Source organism: Limulus polyphemus, unplaced genomic scaffold (genome assembly GCF_000517525.1).
Source record: "Limulus polyphemus unplaced genomic scaffold, Limulus_polyphemus-2.1.2 Scaffold2087, whole genome shotgun sequence".
In the NCBI taxonomy this organism is placed as follows: domain Eukaryota; kingdom Metazoa; phylum Arthropoda; class Merostomata; order Xiphosura; family Limulidae; genus Limulus; species Limulus polyphemus.
In genome coordinates, this window is record NW_013667697.1 from 73,282 (window position 1) to 91,943 (window position 18,662).

The window sequence follows — 18,662 nt, forward strand, 5'->3', positions numbered from 1 at the left end:
CTTCTTATTGGCTGCATATGGATGTCTATACTATGGATTCTTCTCACATCCTCTTCCTCTGCACTTATATACTCTTCTCCCTGGACCAGTCTTTCCTTCCTAAGACTTTGACTGCTCAGGAGGGAAACTGTACTTCTCTCCTGTCTCCCTTCCTTTTGTCTCTCACCTATTTGACCATTCAGACTTGCATCATCTCCTGTATTTTGATTGGGCTGTTTGGCATGCCCTATCATGTACCTCTCCACTTTCACCTGTTCCTACCCTGTGACTCTTCTTTTTCCAATGACCTCTCTCCTTCTACCCTTACTGGATGGAACTGTTGATTTCTGTGTTTGGTATGTTTGTCTCAGGATGTAGATACATGCAGACCATTTGACATTTCTTCATATTCAATTTGTCACCTTTCTTATCAGCTTGTGTCTCTTCTTTGCTGACCCTAAGACAAGATCCTCCAGTCAGGCATGTGATTGACTCTCTTCATATTCTTTTCCTTCTCTATACCTTCTGGCTGTTTTATCTCCTATTGGTCACTGGTCACTAGGTCATCATTCTTCAATCATTCCACTGTCTTTGAGAAGAATACCTACATTTTCTATTTCAGAGCCCTCTTTTTAATACTTAGGATCCTGGCAGGTGGCTAGTGTTGCCTGAGAGATAGGATGTATCCTCATAATATACATATTTATCTAATTGTCTTATCCAGACTGTACCTATTTCACGGACTATACCAGCACCAGGGAAGAATTCTGCCCACTTCTTTGGCTCATGTTTGGCTGGCTTTTTAAAACAGGTTTTGCAGCCACCCATCACTCATTGCACTGATTCCAGTAAATGACCTTTCCAGTTGGAGGTCTCATGGGGATCCAAGCACTTATCTGGGTCTCTCCTATATCAATTCTCCCCCCCCCTCTCCTTCATCAAGTGAAGCACAGAAGATCCTTACCACTTACCTGTTCTTAGCTGCTGGGGTGGTGGACCATGGAGAATCCTCACTGGTTGAGCTAAGCACAATACAGTAAGTAAGGTGGTGATGACACTGTCAGTGTAGTGTGGGTAACCCTTTAAACTCTTACTCATACCACTTGTGCCCCTTTCTTGCTGCCTGTGCCTGTTCAATTGAGTCAAGATGAGCACACAATGTACTGTAAACATGATCCAAAACTATGGTGCCTTCCTCCTGTAGCCAGAGTCTGTTCAGTAGAGTCAAGGTGAACACACTCTAACACTTTGCCCTACTCCTGCAGCTGGAGTGTGTTCAGTAGAGTTGAAGTGAGTAAACACTGTATGAAACACAACTACATATCTAAAGTGCCCTCTTCCTGCAGCCGGAGTTTGTCCAATAGAGCAATAGATGCTGTTCAGTAAAGTCATGGTGAGCACATACCATACAAAACCATACTGGTTAACCAGTGTGACCTCCTCCTGCAGCTGAAGTCTGTTTCACAGAGTTGAGGTAAGCACACAAAGTATGGTTTGACCATTCCACGGCCACAGTATACATTGGCTCGCCAACTGCTTGTTTGCAAGTGCTATTCTCATTTCACCCATCCATGTGACACTTGCCTCTTCCCCCCTTTATATTTTGGGTGAAGAGTATACCCTGGTTGAGACAATATGCTGTCTCCCATGGATGTGCCCCTCCGAAACACCTGCCATCAGGTGTCAATCTCCATGGGCTTCCCTTCAGGTGATTTTTGAAGAGAGCTCATCTAGGTTAAATTTGCACCAGCCCTTCCATCAATTCAGTTTGGGATTCTAGCTAAACTCTGTGAAGAAGTCAGTTATTGTATTGGAAAATGTATTTCTTATACTCTCCTCCACACACACTTGTTCTCACCCATCCTCTCCATTTCTGGTGCACATTTTGTTTTGCTTCATCAAAAAATGAAATTACCATGAGTGCAAGTGCATAGGGTGTTATTGTGCATAGTGGTTGTGTTGCCCTCCTGTTGCTGGAGGGCTTTTGTTGCATGATGATGTGATCATGCATCATCACCACTCACATTGAATCACATGAAATTAGATAGCTAAACTATGTGAAGAGGTGAATTTCTATTGGAAATACATTTTCAGATTAGGAAAATGTTAACTTCCAGCACTGATTTAAAATACTTTTCCCAGCTTGCCACTAATAAAAATGTTTATGGAGGTGTCACTTTAAAAATTGATTATACTTACTTTTTCCAAACCAAGCTATTCTAAATGTGAATATTTCATCACTTTATTAGCCTTTTTCATGCCACTACTTTTCTCTAAGGTGGGGGGCATCAGTGTACTGTAAATAAAAATTAATGCCAAATAATCATGAAGTCAATGTAGGATTATGGAAAACTTAAATCATTTTACTTATATCTTTATTATAACTTAAAAAACATATATCAGCAGTATTTCGTTTTGTTTTGTACCACTCATTTATATTAACAACTTTATTATAAATAAAATTTGATGTCAAAACAGCTATGTAAGTTTGTAGTTAACTTGGTTTTTGAATTAAGTTAAGTATTTGTTATGTTAGAACAGTTAAGCTCCGTATGTTATAGTTTGTACAACAGTTATTTATTACTAAGATTTACTTACACTTGAAGTAAGGTTATATTGCAAACATTTATAATAGGTTCCTTGTTTGAGTGGCACAGCGGTATGTCTGCGGACTTACAATGCTAGAAACTGGGTTTCGATACTCGTGGTGGGCGGAGTACAGATAGCCCATTGTGTAGTTTTGTGCATAACTATGAACAAACAAACTGTTTGAGAAGTATTGGATTATTTAATTACAATTACATTTTTTTTTTTACCTGAAAGTATTTTATGATTAAAAAAGTATATTAGCTCACAATGCTAATAGAAAATAAAAACCATATTGAGATGCAGCTGAAAACTGTAGTTTCAAACTATATCAGTTGTCACGGTAAAAGAGCTTTTTATGTTCTAAAGTAAAGAAAGATTGTTTTTACTTTGTCTATTAAATGTTTTTATCTATTTGCTTAAACAGATGAAATAAATGTCTATAATAAGATTAATTACTAGATGTAGATAAAAGTTATGCTAGTAAATATTATAAGTTTTAAGGTCAAAACATTGAAAAGAATTCCTTGTTGATGCACACAGTTTATATTACAGATTTCTTGTGTTTAGAAGACAGTTTTAACTGTGGTTCAAGTTCCATATTTTATAGTTATATATATGTATAATTTAGTTTTGATTATATATCTGTGATCATTGGAAAAGCAAAACTTGGTACTGAAACAGTTGAGTATTCTTTAGTTGAGATATTCTGTATAGTACATGACTGCTTTCACATCTAAACACTTTCTTCTTGCATCTAATCTAAAAGAAAGATGTAATCATAAACATTTATTTAAATAAGGAATTTCCTTACCTACTTTCATTTACAATTTTACGTAATTGAATAAAAAGGTCTTGAAATCAAGTCATCTAAGACAATTCATGAAAATTGTGATTACACATTGCTTTTAAAATAATTAGAGTAAATTTTAATGCCAAAGTATTTTTATACTTTTAGTTTGCATTAGTCAATAGTGTTTGCAGTTTTTTTTTATGAATAAATTAAGTTTTTGTTTAAAATTAGTCAAGTATTTTTTTAAAATTGTGTGTAGCATTCTGTTATGGTTATGCATTTCTTAAAAAATGAAATGGGTTTTGATGCCATTGAACAAATAGTTTTATTTTAAATAGTTGGAATTAAATTTTGTTTAAATTTTAAATACATCAAAAATAAATTAGGAATAATATTTTATCTTAATAAACCAAAAGTAAACTTTCTATTTTTTATTTTTTAAATTAATATTTGAAACAACCGTGTTCTAATTTTGTTTTATAGAAATTAATAATGGTTTGGAACACTTTGATGAATGCTCAGACTATTTCCTTCCAATGACTCATTCTAGGTAAGTTAACTTCTTGTAGCAGTTGAGTTTTGTTAAATATATCATTAAATCCCATTGAACAGAATCTTGCTATGTTAATCATAAACTTGTGGTATTCAAATATCGTATGTTTCACTAGCATAATAGATATATCATACAAAATGGTTAACCTTTTTTTAGCATTTTTATGTAGGACATAGTAACACTAGTCAGAGTCAACGTTCTGACTTAACTTTGTGTTATTTTTTGTACCCAGATTTAGTCAAAGAGGCTTTCAGAATATTTCTATTGTGTTGTACATTGCTTTATGTATGTGGGACTGCTTTACAACTATCACATGAGCAAAGATGCCTCTTGATACTAGTTATATATCTTTGTTATTGGTCAGCTACAGAGAGAATGTTGATTATGAGAGTACCTTTGGTTTATTCATTCCAATTCATATCTATCATGCAGAGAACCAAAAGCTGCTGATCCTGTGAAATATATATTTTCTTTTAATCAATGTGACAAACATATATCAGGTTATTTTGAAGTAAAATTATTTTAATTTTTATCTTATTGAAAACAGTTTATCTCCAATAAATTGAATAAGGAATTTAGTATTAAAACTATAATAGGCCTAATACAAATGTCTTAATGACAGGTATAATTAGAAATACAGTTTACCTCATTATTCACTTTTAATATTCTCACTAGTTTATTCAACTTTTAATTATAGTTAGTCCTTTTACTAAATGATCGGCCTGTATTTTCATCACTGTTGTTCTTTTGTGTGGCAAATAATGTTTTATGTTTGTTCAATTTTTACACTGTGTCTTTTCTCATTCATTCCTACTTTAAAAAGTCACTTTACTTGTCCTTCCAAGTTCTAGATTTATGAATCTCTTATTGTTGTAAAATGTTGGGTAACTATGAACTTGGTTCATCCTGAACTGTGGCTTGAAATACCACACACACACACACACACACACACACACACTATTTTATTTCCATTCTTTTCATATAATTATATATGTTATATAGTCTGTTTTCAGTTTCATAAATGAAAATAGTTTCTGTACCAACTATTTGTATTTACATCTCTAACCACAAACCAGAAGGATGAATATTTCTTCTATTTTAACATCATTACGACCAATGAGCAGCTTCCAGGTCAAGAGCATGCCAGGTCAATACCATTTCAAAATTTAAGATAAAATAATAATTCTTACCCTGTTTCACCAACTTGCAACTCAAAAATATTTTAGAATTGATATTTTCTCATTCTGTAACATTTATTTAGTGTAATTCACAAAGAAAAAATGTCCAAATGTATGTTTTTATACAGCTTCAAGGAGTCTTAACTATAAACAAACACACTTATAAGACATTCTGTAGAATTTTTCTGCCTATCCTAAAGTATAGGTTTCTATTTGCCAAGAAAATGTGTATTTTGATTGGGGGGGGGGGACAATTTACTTCTGTACAAGACAGAAAAAATAAATAAAACAATGCTTATAAATAGCTTTTTTGCATACCAGTCCTGCTGGATGCTAAAATAATTACTTAGTGCCCTACACTAACATATTAACCATACAGAAGCTTGATTATTTGACAGGGAGGATGCTGAAAAGTAAAAACTAAAGCTAAGCTCTCATGATTTGTTGTTTTTTAATTAAAGGCCCAATTAGGATTCTTCTTAATTTCTTAAAAAATATTTTCATTATTTTCAAATTATTTTGCAAACACAATAGTCAGCTTGGATCAATTTACTTAGATTGTGGTAATTTTATACTAAAATGAGGCTTGTGTTTTTTGTCCAGTTGCTGTAGTGCTGAGCCAATTGTAAAAAGTAGGCACGAGCGGATAAGTAGCTAATAAATTAGTAGGCCTACTTATTAACTTGGAAAATTGCAAAATGGAACAATTGAAGTAGGATTGATTACTGTTAAGCAAAATACCCAACTTTGCTATCTTAAAAAAATATTAGGTTAAAAATATAAGAAGCATCTGGCTTACTTAATTAGATTTTATAACTTTTGTTCTCAATGACTGTAGTTAAAAATATTAGTATTCGTTTTCATTTTTTATAAATATTTAATTAATTCTGAGATTTATTTTGAGATTACAGTAGTTAACTTGGATTAATTTGCTTAGTTTGTGCAGTTACATACCAAGTTGCTGAGACTAGGCTTGGTTTGTGTTTGTTTGTCCTGTTACTATAGTGTTGAGTAGAGATCAGTAATTTTGATTTCCAGTGTTTTATACACTTATATACATTGAGAACATGATGTCAAAAAATGATATATAATGAAAAGAATGATTAAATAAAGTAAAAATGAATTAATTAAAAAATAACATCTTTTTGAAAAAAGTAGTTTGCTGCTGACTGGTGGTCAATGGTTAAAAAATAAGAGAAATGCCATGCTACATGGACTGTACACTGACAAATGGGATGCAACAGGACCCCATACTTGAAGGAATAAGAGTCTGTACTTTGGCTGGGGCTTTAAGCTTCTCTAGCAATGTAATTATAACCATGACTAAAGTACACTTATTCAGCATTAAGTAGTAGGTTGGCTGGTATCATCAGTATATGTTTTATGTTTCCACATAAGCTAGTTGTTGAATAGATTCTATAGTTTATAGACAGGTCACCCTCAACAGTTGTAAATCAGTGTATCTGTGGCACAAAAAAAATCAAGAATTAGACCAGGGAAATGAAGTTTGATCTATGATCAGAGCTGCAGTCAATCATTTTTGTACCCTGGGCATGTTTCACAAACTGCACCCCTCCCCCCTTTTCATCATGGCCCATGCATGTCGGTTGGGGTTAGACGGTCGTCGGTCTGTGAAGGTTCCATATAATTTAGGATTTTCTCGGCACACATCCTTGCAGAACAAATTTGTTAATCATGGTCGCTATTCCATCAAAATCAAGTGTTTTCATAACATAGGATAAATATATTTTAAAGATGATTACTAGAACATAAATGAATTACCGAACAAATCAATGTTCCACGTGTTATTGCAATGATAGATACAGTAAAAACCAGATTACCATGTCGAGAATGCTTCCTGTAATGTTTGTAGCCAGTAGATGTCCCAGAACATTGGATATCTCTAGAGCCCTATTTGTCTTTTTTCATGAAGACATATAGATATTACAAAAGAAGCATGTAACTAAATGAGTTGGTAAATACCACAACACTAGAAAATATAAAAATAATTGATATATATTATAACTTAAGAACGGGACGACATAGTTTGAAGAATAAGAAGTGATGGCGGGACTTAAGTACCATATCATACTAAATAGAGCAAGATATCTTGCTCATTTCAGATGCTAAGTTTAAACATTAAGTTTCTACTTATCCTCCAGTCTGTATAGTTCTGCATAAATTTTGGAATAACAGGCTTAGTGCTCGAACTGCACCCCCCCTTCTAGCTGCTCCCTGGGCAACTTCCCCCTCCTGCTCTACCCTAGCTACTGCTCTGTCTATGATTATTAAGTAACGTGACCTTTCCATTTTAAGCAATGCTAATGTAAGTCTGTGTACTAAATTTATTGTGCATTATACTCTGTTTTATATGTTATATTGATATTCTCATATTCTTTTCAATTTGCACAAATTAAAAATTTTTTATCCTTAAATTGTAGTACATTTTGATGATACTAACGTATCAGTGCTACTAATGAAGAATATATAAGTTAAGTTTGTTTTTTATCAAGTATTTAAGTCTAATTTCTAAAGAATGCCGAGATTTTTCCAGGATTTAAACACAATCCTGATTATTATTTTTTCCATAACATTAAATCAGTGGATCAGGTGAAATCTCCCAAGAAATCTTGGATGGGCAGGTAAGATTCCAAGGTTGTCTGAAACGCAAAACATTGCTCAAAGAAGGCAAGAAACCAGCTGTAAGTCAAGTTTTATAATAACATTTTTCTGTTCTTTGTAGAATTATAACTACTTGCTTAGTAGGATTTTTTACTTAGTGTTATATTTCTTCTTATAAGAAATACCATTTACATGTGTAAAATTACAAAAGCAAAAAAGTAAAAGGCATGCATTGGTACTATATGGTCAACTAAGTTTCTAATTATTTATTAGTTTGTTTGTATTAGATACTAATTATTGACTAGTTAAAATATCCTGCATTTCAGTTGCTAATGAGATGCTGTCTTCAGGGAAGTCCTAAAAAGGACCATTTTTGGGTGGTAGTGACTGGGATTCAATGTTTTAATGTTCTTGCTTATTGTTGATGTTTTTTATTTTCTTCTTTATCAAGTGTTCAGGATATCCATTGTCAAGGACAATTGTAGTGATTTGTTATAAATCTTGTTCATTCTGGAAATTAGGCAGTCTATACCACCTGTCTGTACACTGTTAGTGATTTGATTAATTGTCAAGGTATATACCAGTATATGTGTGTTCCTATAAACTCCTGTGTAAGTTAAGTATTTTGGTAACCATCATATCTAGGAAATTGACCTCGTAATAATTGTGAACTTTGATTTTACAGTATTAAAGAGAGACTTTGTAACTTGCATAATTTGAAAATGAGCTTAGAAGGCATACGTATTAATCAATCAATTGGGTGATACAGTATGACAAATATTTATTTCTATTGATGTATAAGTTAATGAGCCCAACTAATGTATTTTGTACCAAAACAAAATGTCTTTGCCTATGTTGCTTATGCAAAACCACTGTTTGGGAGAAACAAAGGCAATAAAACCAAAACACATTTTTGCATTAGTATGAAAAAATTTCTTAACATTTTAATGTCAATTCTTAGAAGCTAGCAGCCTAATTAAACCTTATATAAAATATATTTTATGGAACATAACTCAGCAGTAGAAACGTAAGTGCAAGTAAAAATTTTGCCTGATTATTTATTGCATTTAGACATTATTCTAGATCATCTTTTTCATCAGATTTTTATTCTTTAATATTTGTTGCAAAAATGACTTGTGTCTCATATAGATAAAATTATTAATGAAAACTAAACCTAAATGTTGTATTTTCATACAAAATTGAATATGATGTGTAGCAGCATTGTTGTCATTTACTCTTTTCTTGTTCAGAAAGTCCTAACTAATTGTGTAGTCAGTTTTCCAAGTGCTAGATTGAAGTCAAGGGACATATTTCTCAGAAGAGCTCACTTAGTTTTGATTGTTATGGTGGTGATAGTTACTTGATTACGTCGGAATTGTACAATCTCAACATATTTCAGTATTTCCTAAAACCAGTTTGTTCACTGTGGAAAACAGTATTATTCAGAATTAGCAAAAAAAAAAAGATTTGGGTGTTGTAAATATGGAATCTATTTAGTGGTACTTCATGATGAGTTCTTTAGCAGATCATTTCTTTATTTTGTAAGTTAAAGTTATATATCTTATTAGAATTTTAAGAAAAATAGTAAGTAACAGCTTTAACATTGGTTTAAAATATAAAGCAGATGTTCTCAATCTGTGGTTTATGAAAGTTTCCAAAGAAGTTCAAAAAATATAAATCTCTTTCGAGATTTTTTTTAAGTAAATGATAAAATAATTAAAGAGAGTCTTTTCACTTTCTCAACCTCTTTATTGTCTATTTCTGCAACGGGGAAGGCATTAATTATTTAGTTGATTTTTGATTTTCACACAAAAACTACACAGTGGCTATTTAGGCTGTAAACTAGAGTGGAGACAGTTAATCAACACCACCATCTTTTGTATGACTGAATAATGAGATTTGACTGTCACTGTTATAACACATCCACAGCCCCTAAGTATAGTGTGTGTGTTTTTTTTTGGAGCAGAACACATATCATGAGTCCTCAGATTCACAGTCTAAACACACTGATCAGTAGGTCATGCCCAACCCTACTTTTTAGTATTCTACATGTTATATGATTGAGTTTTTTTCAAGTTATGTAATTTAAAAAGAAAATGTATATACAGAATTATTGTACTAGCATTGAGTGTTTAGAATTGTCTTTATTCTCTGTTGATTTTTACTTGTATGACAAATAGGGGGGTCCTGGACTGATTGAGAACCCCTGAAATTTTAAAGCCTTCTATTCTGCCGAAATATAACCAGATAGCCTTGAACTATGTTAGTGTTTAAACTACACTATATATATACGTGTGTATGTGAAATATCTTTCACAAGCAAAAGTACCCATCCCCCAGTAACAGAAGAAGTTTAAGTTAATCTATCAATTTAAATTATTTCATGGGGTTTAAAAAGGTTAATTGTTTTGCACTCTTGGTTTAACTCAGAGCCTAAGCTCTTAGCTACTTATACCACCCACCGCTAAAAGTAATTGTTGAGCATTTCAGTCATGCTAAGAGCCACTCAACAATAACGTGAGGTTAATCTACATTTGTATTCTAAGTTACGTCACATTTTGAAATGTGAATGATGGTGTGATTAATTCCTAACAATTTAGTATAGAATATCCTGCTTGTGAAATACAATTTGGCATCAACATTATTCATATCTATCCATCATTTCAAAAGTGAATGTTGAGTTTTGCCTGTGTGCACAGCTTTTCAAATGCAGCACAGAAAGCAGCTGATTTAAACATGAGACAGACGAACAATCAAATGGGCACCACAGTTTGCAATATATTTTTCGTTACCAGTCCTTGTCATCATCATTAATTCAAAATGGAAAATGTCTATGGACATAGCTCCCAAACTTGTTGGGGATATTCCATCTATCAGACAAAATCCAAATGCAGATGTCAAAATAGTCAGCAGCTATAGAGAATCAGTTAAGGGTTAGGAGTTGAGTGCTTGAACCCACAATATCTCAACTCCTAGTGCCTTTCACTGTCTGCACTCACCCTGAATATGTAGATATAAAAATAACCTTAAAGTAGAAATAAACCACCCTAAATTTCTACATTTGTGAAACTCCAAACCTCCACCCTTTTAAATATTATAAGGTGGTGTGCAATAAAGCAAATCATCACAACAATTCAGCACAGTTGTGTATGCATTAAGAATTGTAACATTGTGCTCAATTGCAAACGTTTTCAACATGGTGCTGCCAATTTGGAAAATAAAATTAATAAGTTGGCACTCCTTTGATATTTTTATTGGACCTTTAGTGAGTAAAACTTCAAGTTGTTTACAAGATCTACGTAATTATTCTACAACTGATACATTCGACAGTGTACATGCTTGATAAATTAAATCAATCGACATAAGTGATTTTGTAAGGGCTGTTAAAAACTCCTTACTTCTGGGTGAACAAAATATAAAAGTTGTTCGAAGCATATTCTGTTTTTAAATTTCACTCTGGATTTTGCATTGTATTTATTTGAAGAAAATTACCCGTAACTAAAAACAATTTTTGTTTGCTCTCAAACCCTATTTTTAAATGTGCAATAAAAACAGAAAGTTATGTTTATCTAAAATCATAGTGTTTGCAGTAAGGAAAATGTTAGACCAATAACTTATTTTTATTTACAGACAAGTTTCAGTGCTTCAAAGTTCAAAGTAATAATTAGAATACATTTTCAGGTTTCATCATGGATGAGGTATTGGGTAAGCTTGTGGGGCACATCTTTAATTTATTTTTCTCCAAAAACCCTGAGAGGACATGAGAGAGCAGATGTAAGTCTCTAATTATATTTTTTTTATTGTTACTTTTTTATAAAATTGGGTATTTTCTAGAAGCACTGTTATGTACGAAGCAAGCTTTTAAAGATTGTAGGCTTAAAACATATATATATTTTTATAAAATTAATTCTCACATTCACCATTAATTATAAATTATTGTTTGGTTTTGTTGTCATCATTAATCAGTATGGAGGATAACATGAACATTATTGTTTTATTTTATAATTATTACTGTTTCATAGATGAATAATTAATGCTAGTCTGAGATTAGTAAACAATATGACAGACCACAAGGTAGTTGTCTGATGGATCAGTACAATTTATCAAGCAAACACTACCTGATGTGATATAAAGTACATGTTTTTTTATTATATGTAGTTTTAACCACACATTGCATTAAAATATACATGTTTAAACGAATCTGCCTCCCCTTAACAAGTACCAAAGTAATAGAGGAATGTATATGATGCCTGAAAAGCAGAAACCGAGAAACACTATTTATTATTAACTGCTTGCTTAATGGGTAGGCCTATGTGAAATCACTAGCTGCTAATAAATGTGACACCTTGGGATCAGATATTTCATTTTTATTTTCAAGAATGTTATGGGGGAGTAAGGTCATTCCATATATTTAGTTTCTAGGTGTATTCAAACATCTGCTTTTTAATATGAGTAGAAATGATAATTGCTAAATATGTGAAGAAATGTGAGTTTGATAGGCTGCTTTGGAGCTTATTGTTTCCTAGTTTAAGGTTTTGGTATTTAATATCCATGTGAAAGATTTTAATTTTTCTTTTGGTAAAGTACGGAGCTTAGAAAGTGAAATAGAAATAAGAAACAATGTGTTTGTATATTTTTGTTGTTAAACACAAGATTGTGCAACAGGGTATTGAAGTTTAGCCTTCAAGCTTACAACTAAGCTACTGGGTGAGTATATGTATATGCATTTAAAAGTTTTCTTTTAGTTTGGACATGAAAACCTTATTAAAAAGCCATTTGCAAAGGAAACTTAGCTGTAGGCTCTGCAGGGCTATTGTAAGGACACATGGTCATTGGATAGAGAATGACCAGACTTGGCATCTTTGACTGTAATGATTCCCCAAAATCATTTTAATGTAACATACTCAATCCCTGTACTTTATAGTATTACTCAGATTTAATTCTTTTTCAATGCATGTAGTTTTTCAATGTATTTCTGATATAGAATGTTGGGTTAGTAGTTCACAAAACTTGTTCTTCTCTAAAATAAATGAAATTAAAAACCTAGTGTGTTCAGTGAGAAGAAAATGACAGTTGCTAAGAAGACATATAAATCTTTGTTGCATATGTTATTGTCAAGAATAGATTTCTAGTTAAGGAAAAACGAAAGTATCAATTATCATACTTCAATGTGTGAATGTTTCTGAGAAAAATGCTATTATTTTATTTCTAATCTTTTGTAATTTTCATAGTTCAAAACTACTTCTAACAAAATGGCTTCTATTGTGGGCTGGATGGTTGTTTGGAGTGAAAATCCTAATCAGTCTGACACCTTCCAGTTAAGTGATCCATTGAAAGGAAATGTGTACAAGTTTCGAGCTGCTACCCAAGCCAAAGTTCTTGAGTGGTGCCATCACCTTCAGGAAGCCATGAGACAATATCAACAGCAAGTAGGATGGATTTTCAATGTTCTAAACAAACAATTACACTAACTGAAAATGTATAGCTTTTCAGAAGAAACTAAGCCACATGGAATAGTTTGAGACATTGCATAAAGATTAGATTATTTTCCATCAAAACAGTTAACTTTAACTTAGATTAACTGGACACTTCATTTATTGTTAAAGAGGGAAAGAAGGGATGTATTATGGCATTGTTTTTAGATTTATGAGAGAGAATTCAATTTTTCAGTCTCTTCATAGTAGTAATAGCTACTGACTGGTACATTTTATGTTTCATTATACTGTTCTTACAGATATGTGACTATTATGGGCTGGAATGCCAGTATTGGGAGATAAGTTTGTACTTGTCACCTTCAGTTAACCCTTTGTTGTAAACTGTTTTATTATATTGTTTTTATGGTTTATTAGGATCAGCTACCTTTCTAGAACTGGTTGTATACGGTGAGATTTTGTGGGCTTGAACACGTATCTTCCAATACTTTTTTTATTGTTCATTTACCCTTGTTTCTATAACTTCAAATGTTAGTGAGCAAATAAAGGAATGTATTAAGGTACATATCACCATTCTACTTCAGTATTATGTCTTTTATACATTACTTATATATATAAATATATATATATATATACTGAGTTTTTTAATTTGATGTTTTATAGCCTCCAGCAAATTTGATGACATTTGAATAAAAAAGTGAAAGACTGGGACAAAGATTTATCACAGTGCAGCCCTTGGATCTCCAGTGGATATGTTATAAGGAACACCACTACAACTCAATCGTAAGAAGTGATGTATTCGACGGAAAAATCCAAGATTTGAAAAATGTGTATAACAGAAGAAAGAAACAGTTTTTGTCATGTATCTTTCTTTCTTGTTAAAGCACAACACAAACAACCAAAGTAAATTATGTGCTGAGAGTGAGAGTATCATAGGGGAGTGTGACTACATTAAAGACTGGAAAACCACATTAATATTGAAGTTAAGTTACTACTAAAAGTAATTTTGTAGAGTCAGAAACCAAACATTTGGGGTAGATATACAACCATCATAAATATGTTGCTTTGATCTTTATCATGTTAATTTTCTCTGTCTTTTTTTGTATTCAACTTCATTCCAAAAAAAAAACTTAATAATTAAAAAATATAAAGTGGAATTAACTGCAGGAAATTATATAAAGCTAGAAAAGTCATTTAATGTACATGTTTTTCTATTCTGCCCTTTCATTTGTAAGCACTTTCACCTTTTCAACTCCTTAAGTTCTCTTAACTACATTTGTCATTGTGAATTGCATTTTTCTACCTATAGCACCTTTTTTTGACTAGTTATTGTCCAAATTTGGATCACTCATACCTTGAACTAGCTACATTTGTGAAAAATGAGAGAAGTGAGAAATATGCTCTACAACTTGGAAAACTAAAATACCATTTTCATATATTAGCAATGGGTAATTTTTCCAAGTGAGTTAACTCTTTTTTTCAATGGTCTCAAACAATTTCTTTATATCTAAGAAGATATTAAGGAGATTTTGGAATTTTAAATTCCATCTTATATACACACTACTACCTGAAGCTCAAAAAAATGTCATCAAAGTGCCTAGGGCTAAAATGTTTTTGACAAATACACTAAATGTATTCAGAAAACTAACAAGAGTTCTCAAATTATTCTCTGTTTAGGCAAAAAAGCAATAACGTTATCTTGTTAGAAATATCATTGATTGTTTTAGTGTTAATGGAATTCTCTTGATGGACTTGTGAATCTGCAAAAAAGAGATGTTCTTATGTGGAAAACATAAACCATTATACACGAAGAATATCAAAGGCTAATGAAATTTTAGTCAGTTTGGTTTTTAAATAAATTAGTTATGAATTGTTAAATTTCACATTGATAAATGTGTGCTTTATTTTATGCAATAAAAACTTAAATTAATGATTAACAAATTTTTGTGACATAATTGTTTAAGTTGTTTTTTTTTAAAGTGTACTAGGATGAGCCTATGGACATAAAAATAAAAATTATTCTTATTTGCTTACTAGAGAAGATGAGTGGAACCATTCATAGTTTGTTATTTGATTCCTTCTGTGAGTTAAAATAATTAACAAAACTCAAAATAGCCACATGTTTTTAATGTAGAGCAATTAATTCAAGTTACATTATCCTAATACCACTACATGTTTCTGCTCTCAAAAAGAAAGGCAGAGGTCAGTACGTGCCTTAGTCGGCAGATATTGCTATAGAAATGTGGCATTATAGAAGTCCAAAAACTGAAATAAAAATAAATCTATGCCTTAAAATTTGCTTGTTGGCAGTTGTTAGTGTAATAGCCTAATGCCATTCAAGTGTAAATATAGATGTTGCCAGTTTGTGTCTTAAGATTATTTTGTTCACTGACATAATGCCATTCAATTGGGATAAGATATCCATTTATTATTCAAGTTTTCTTTACTGACAGTGATGCCAATAAATAGAATTAAAAGGGGAAAAAAAAAGACTGTTTTAAATATTTCTTTGTAGGCAGTTAGTGTTAGTTCAATGTGATGCCAATTAAGACATCACAATATTTGTATTGTTTTGGCATTTTGGATAATTTGTTTCAAACTTGTACTTAAAAATTATTGAAACAGTTATTTTCAGTATTTTTTATTGTTGTTTATAATTTTTTAGGATACAAAAATAACAATTTTTAAAAATATTATGAGTGACTCTAAGTGCAAAAAATCTGTAGTCAAATTCTACATTTTGTAATTAAAACATTTAGGAGATTAGATTAGTGTGTAAAGTGTTTTGTAAATGGGAAATGCTCAGTTATCTTGGATTTGACAAACATAATACATAAATGTTAGTTTCTTTACTTTTTAACTGGCTTTCAGTTGACACCTCTTGAAAGTTTTTTTTTGTGTTGCAATAAGATCTTGTTTGGTAAATTACGGTTGAGAAACCTGCTTTGAAATAAATGCGTAACAAAACAAAAATAAGGAGTTCCAGTAGTTTGAATAATCATTATTTGTGATACAGTGTAAAATTATATATTAAACCAGTCCAATATGGGTTAATTTTTGTATTAAAGGCTTGTGTACATGTCACTCAGCCAACTTAAAATCTTTCTACTTATGTGTTTCCTATGAAGTAATCAATGAACTTGGAAATATGGTTAAAAACTTGAATGGTTGTAATACTCGTAGTTCATAATGTAAACTATGCCAACGTTTGTTTGTACGTATGTCTGTGAAGACTGCTGAACAACTGGTTCATTCTTATCTTTCTTCCTGAAATAACACAGCAACTGTTTAATTGTTTTTGATTATGTCAAATCAAAGAAATTGTATAATGAGTCAAGTAACTAGCTGTTTTTATGTACTGTGTGTATACACATACAAACTGTTTATTATATGTAACATTAACAACGGTTTTGCTTCCTATGGCAACACATCATCAATAAAATATAAATATATTGAAAGACATATAATTTATACTGTTTTATACTTTATACCTAAAACATAGTAAATATCATGTATATCCATCGCAGTGAGAGGTTTTGCAATATAATAGTTTCCTTAAGCCTAAAAACCTCACTGTGGCTTAATTTAACTTTAAAATGGTACAACTGAAATCCTATTTAAAAGTATTTTAACACCCTGAATTATTTGAGAAGAGGTATAAAGCTTATGATGTAAAGTTAATCTTATAAACTTGAAAACGTTATAGTGAAATAGAAAAGTGTGTTGTCAGTGTAAACTGGTTAGGTCCAGATTGTATTAATTTAGGGGTGTTCAAAATAATGTTTAGATTACTTATTTTTTTAAGTGCAAAGGATTTAAAATTGTTGTATTCAAGACTAACTGTGTAATTCCTCACAAAAGGTTTACCTGTATATTTCCATTAAAGGAACTTTTGAATAAGATAGTTTGTCATAAACAAAAAATGAAGGTTCATTAAAACATCTGTTCTGTGCACCTAGTTACCCATGTCCATGAAAACAATTGTGGTATTTATACACCAGTTGTTATCTGGTAATTTTATTATGTAACTCAAAAATAATAAGAGAAAATTTAATGCAGATTTTTTCCTTTAATAATTTTTAATTACTTTTTACTGGTTTCAGCAAATTGCAATGCTTAATCATGAGATATTTCTTCTCACAAGTTAGATACTTTAGAAGAATAATGACAGTAGAACAGAATTTAAGCTATTCATTATATGTTCTTTGATTATGATTCTTTGGAGGCTGAGAGTGGCCCAGCAGTTAGCATGGCAAACTATGTATCTGAGTTTCTGCGGTTCGTGCCCCATTACCACCAGAAAAATAATTACACTTTGCACTTTTGGGTCATATATGTGTATTATAAGAGTAACAATCACATCCAACTATTCAATTATAGCAGTCCAAAGGTTGGTGGTGGTGGATGTTGTTGACTGGTTGGCTTCTCTTTAGTGTATCACTTCAAATTTAGAGATAGCTTTGCCCAAATTCAATGAATAAAATGAGTCTTTGGATTATAACTTAAAGTATGAGGTTAGAAGGAGTAAACTTGGGGGAGAGGTGCAACACTTACATCTCAGTTTGCTGCAACTTGTATATTGCGATAGAGGGTTTACACACACACACACACATTGATGATAAAAATTCAAAGAAAAAGAACAAGATGCAAATAAAGACTGGTTAGGAAATAACTGGAGATGAAAAGCTTGAATTAGAATAATTGGTGCAGACAGCAAGGGATAAAAAACTAGAGAAGTGTAGTTGTCAACCCTCAGTAGTAAGGATATCATAAATGATACAATACAGTGAATTTCTGTATAGAGTATTAATTAGTGTATACAATTACAAAATAATCCATTGTAAAATATCAATAAGTACAAAAATGAGGAATTCAGATTAATTTGTAGTGTTTGTTATGGCAGATTATTAGTTTAAGTGAATTAATACAGTTTTCCCCATTTATTGAATTGGATATTGAAGTCAACATTTCAGAGATGTCTGGTTAGCCTAAAATTAGATCTATGTTGCACATTTCAGTGTAGTGTAATAATTTCAATGTTTACTCCTGAGAAAATATTTCCGGTAAATCTTCAGTTGTAAGAAATAACTAGATCAAATATCCGTTCTTTTGGGAAACATCTCAGTAGAAACCTTTTATTTATATATATTTTTCATCGGTAACTACATCCTCGGTTTTCAATAATGTGTATTAAAACAATACCCGAAAAGACAAACATTCTAATTGATGCATACATACTTTTTTCAGCTCCATCTTTCATTTGTTTGGTATTTTTTGCTCAGGTTTTATCAGCAGTGAGTATGTAATTAAAATGCTATACAAAATAGGTACTAGTGTTGAATGTTTACCAGACTGCATCTGCCCAGAGTTTTGTGCATTTCAGTGAAGATTCAATTCTAATACTATTTACTGAGACAAATTAAAATTAAAACTTTTTTTTTTTAAGTACCGTAATTAAGAAAAGAATTAAAGAACATGGTTTTAGTAGTTGAACATAGGGGGGAGAAATAGAAAAATACC

At 31.6% G+C, this 18,662-nt stretch overlaps 1 protein-coding gene across 1 annotated transcript in view; it reads left to right on the forward strand.

Annotated features, from left to right (window-relative positions):
• Window positions 1-17,046, forward strand: part of LOC106465888 (ras-specific guanine nucleotide-releasing factor RalGPS2-like) — a 58,257-nt gene extending 41,211 nt beyond the window's left edge. Inside the window, exons 12-16 of the mRNA XM_022393844.1 lie at window positions 3,842-3,908; window positions 7,692-7,791; window positions 11,392-11,484; window positions 12,942-13,139; window positions 13,806-17,046. Coding sequence (XP_022249552.1) covers window positions 3,842-3,908; window positions 7,692-7,791; window positions 11,392-11,484; window positions 12,942-13,139; window positions 13,806-13,835 — 488 coding nt within the window. The 3' untranslated portion in view covers window positions 13,836-17,046. The remainder of the gene's footprint in view (window positions 1-3,841; window positions 3,909-7,691; window positions 7,792-11,391; window positions 11,485-12,941; window positions 13,140-13,805) is intronic.
• Window positions 17,047-18,662: the final 1,616 nt, after the last annotated feature.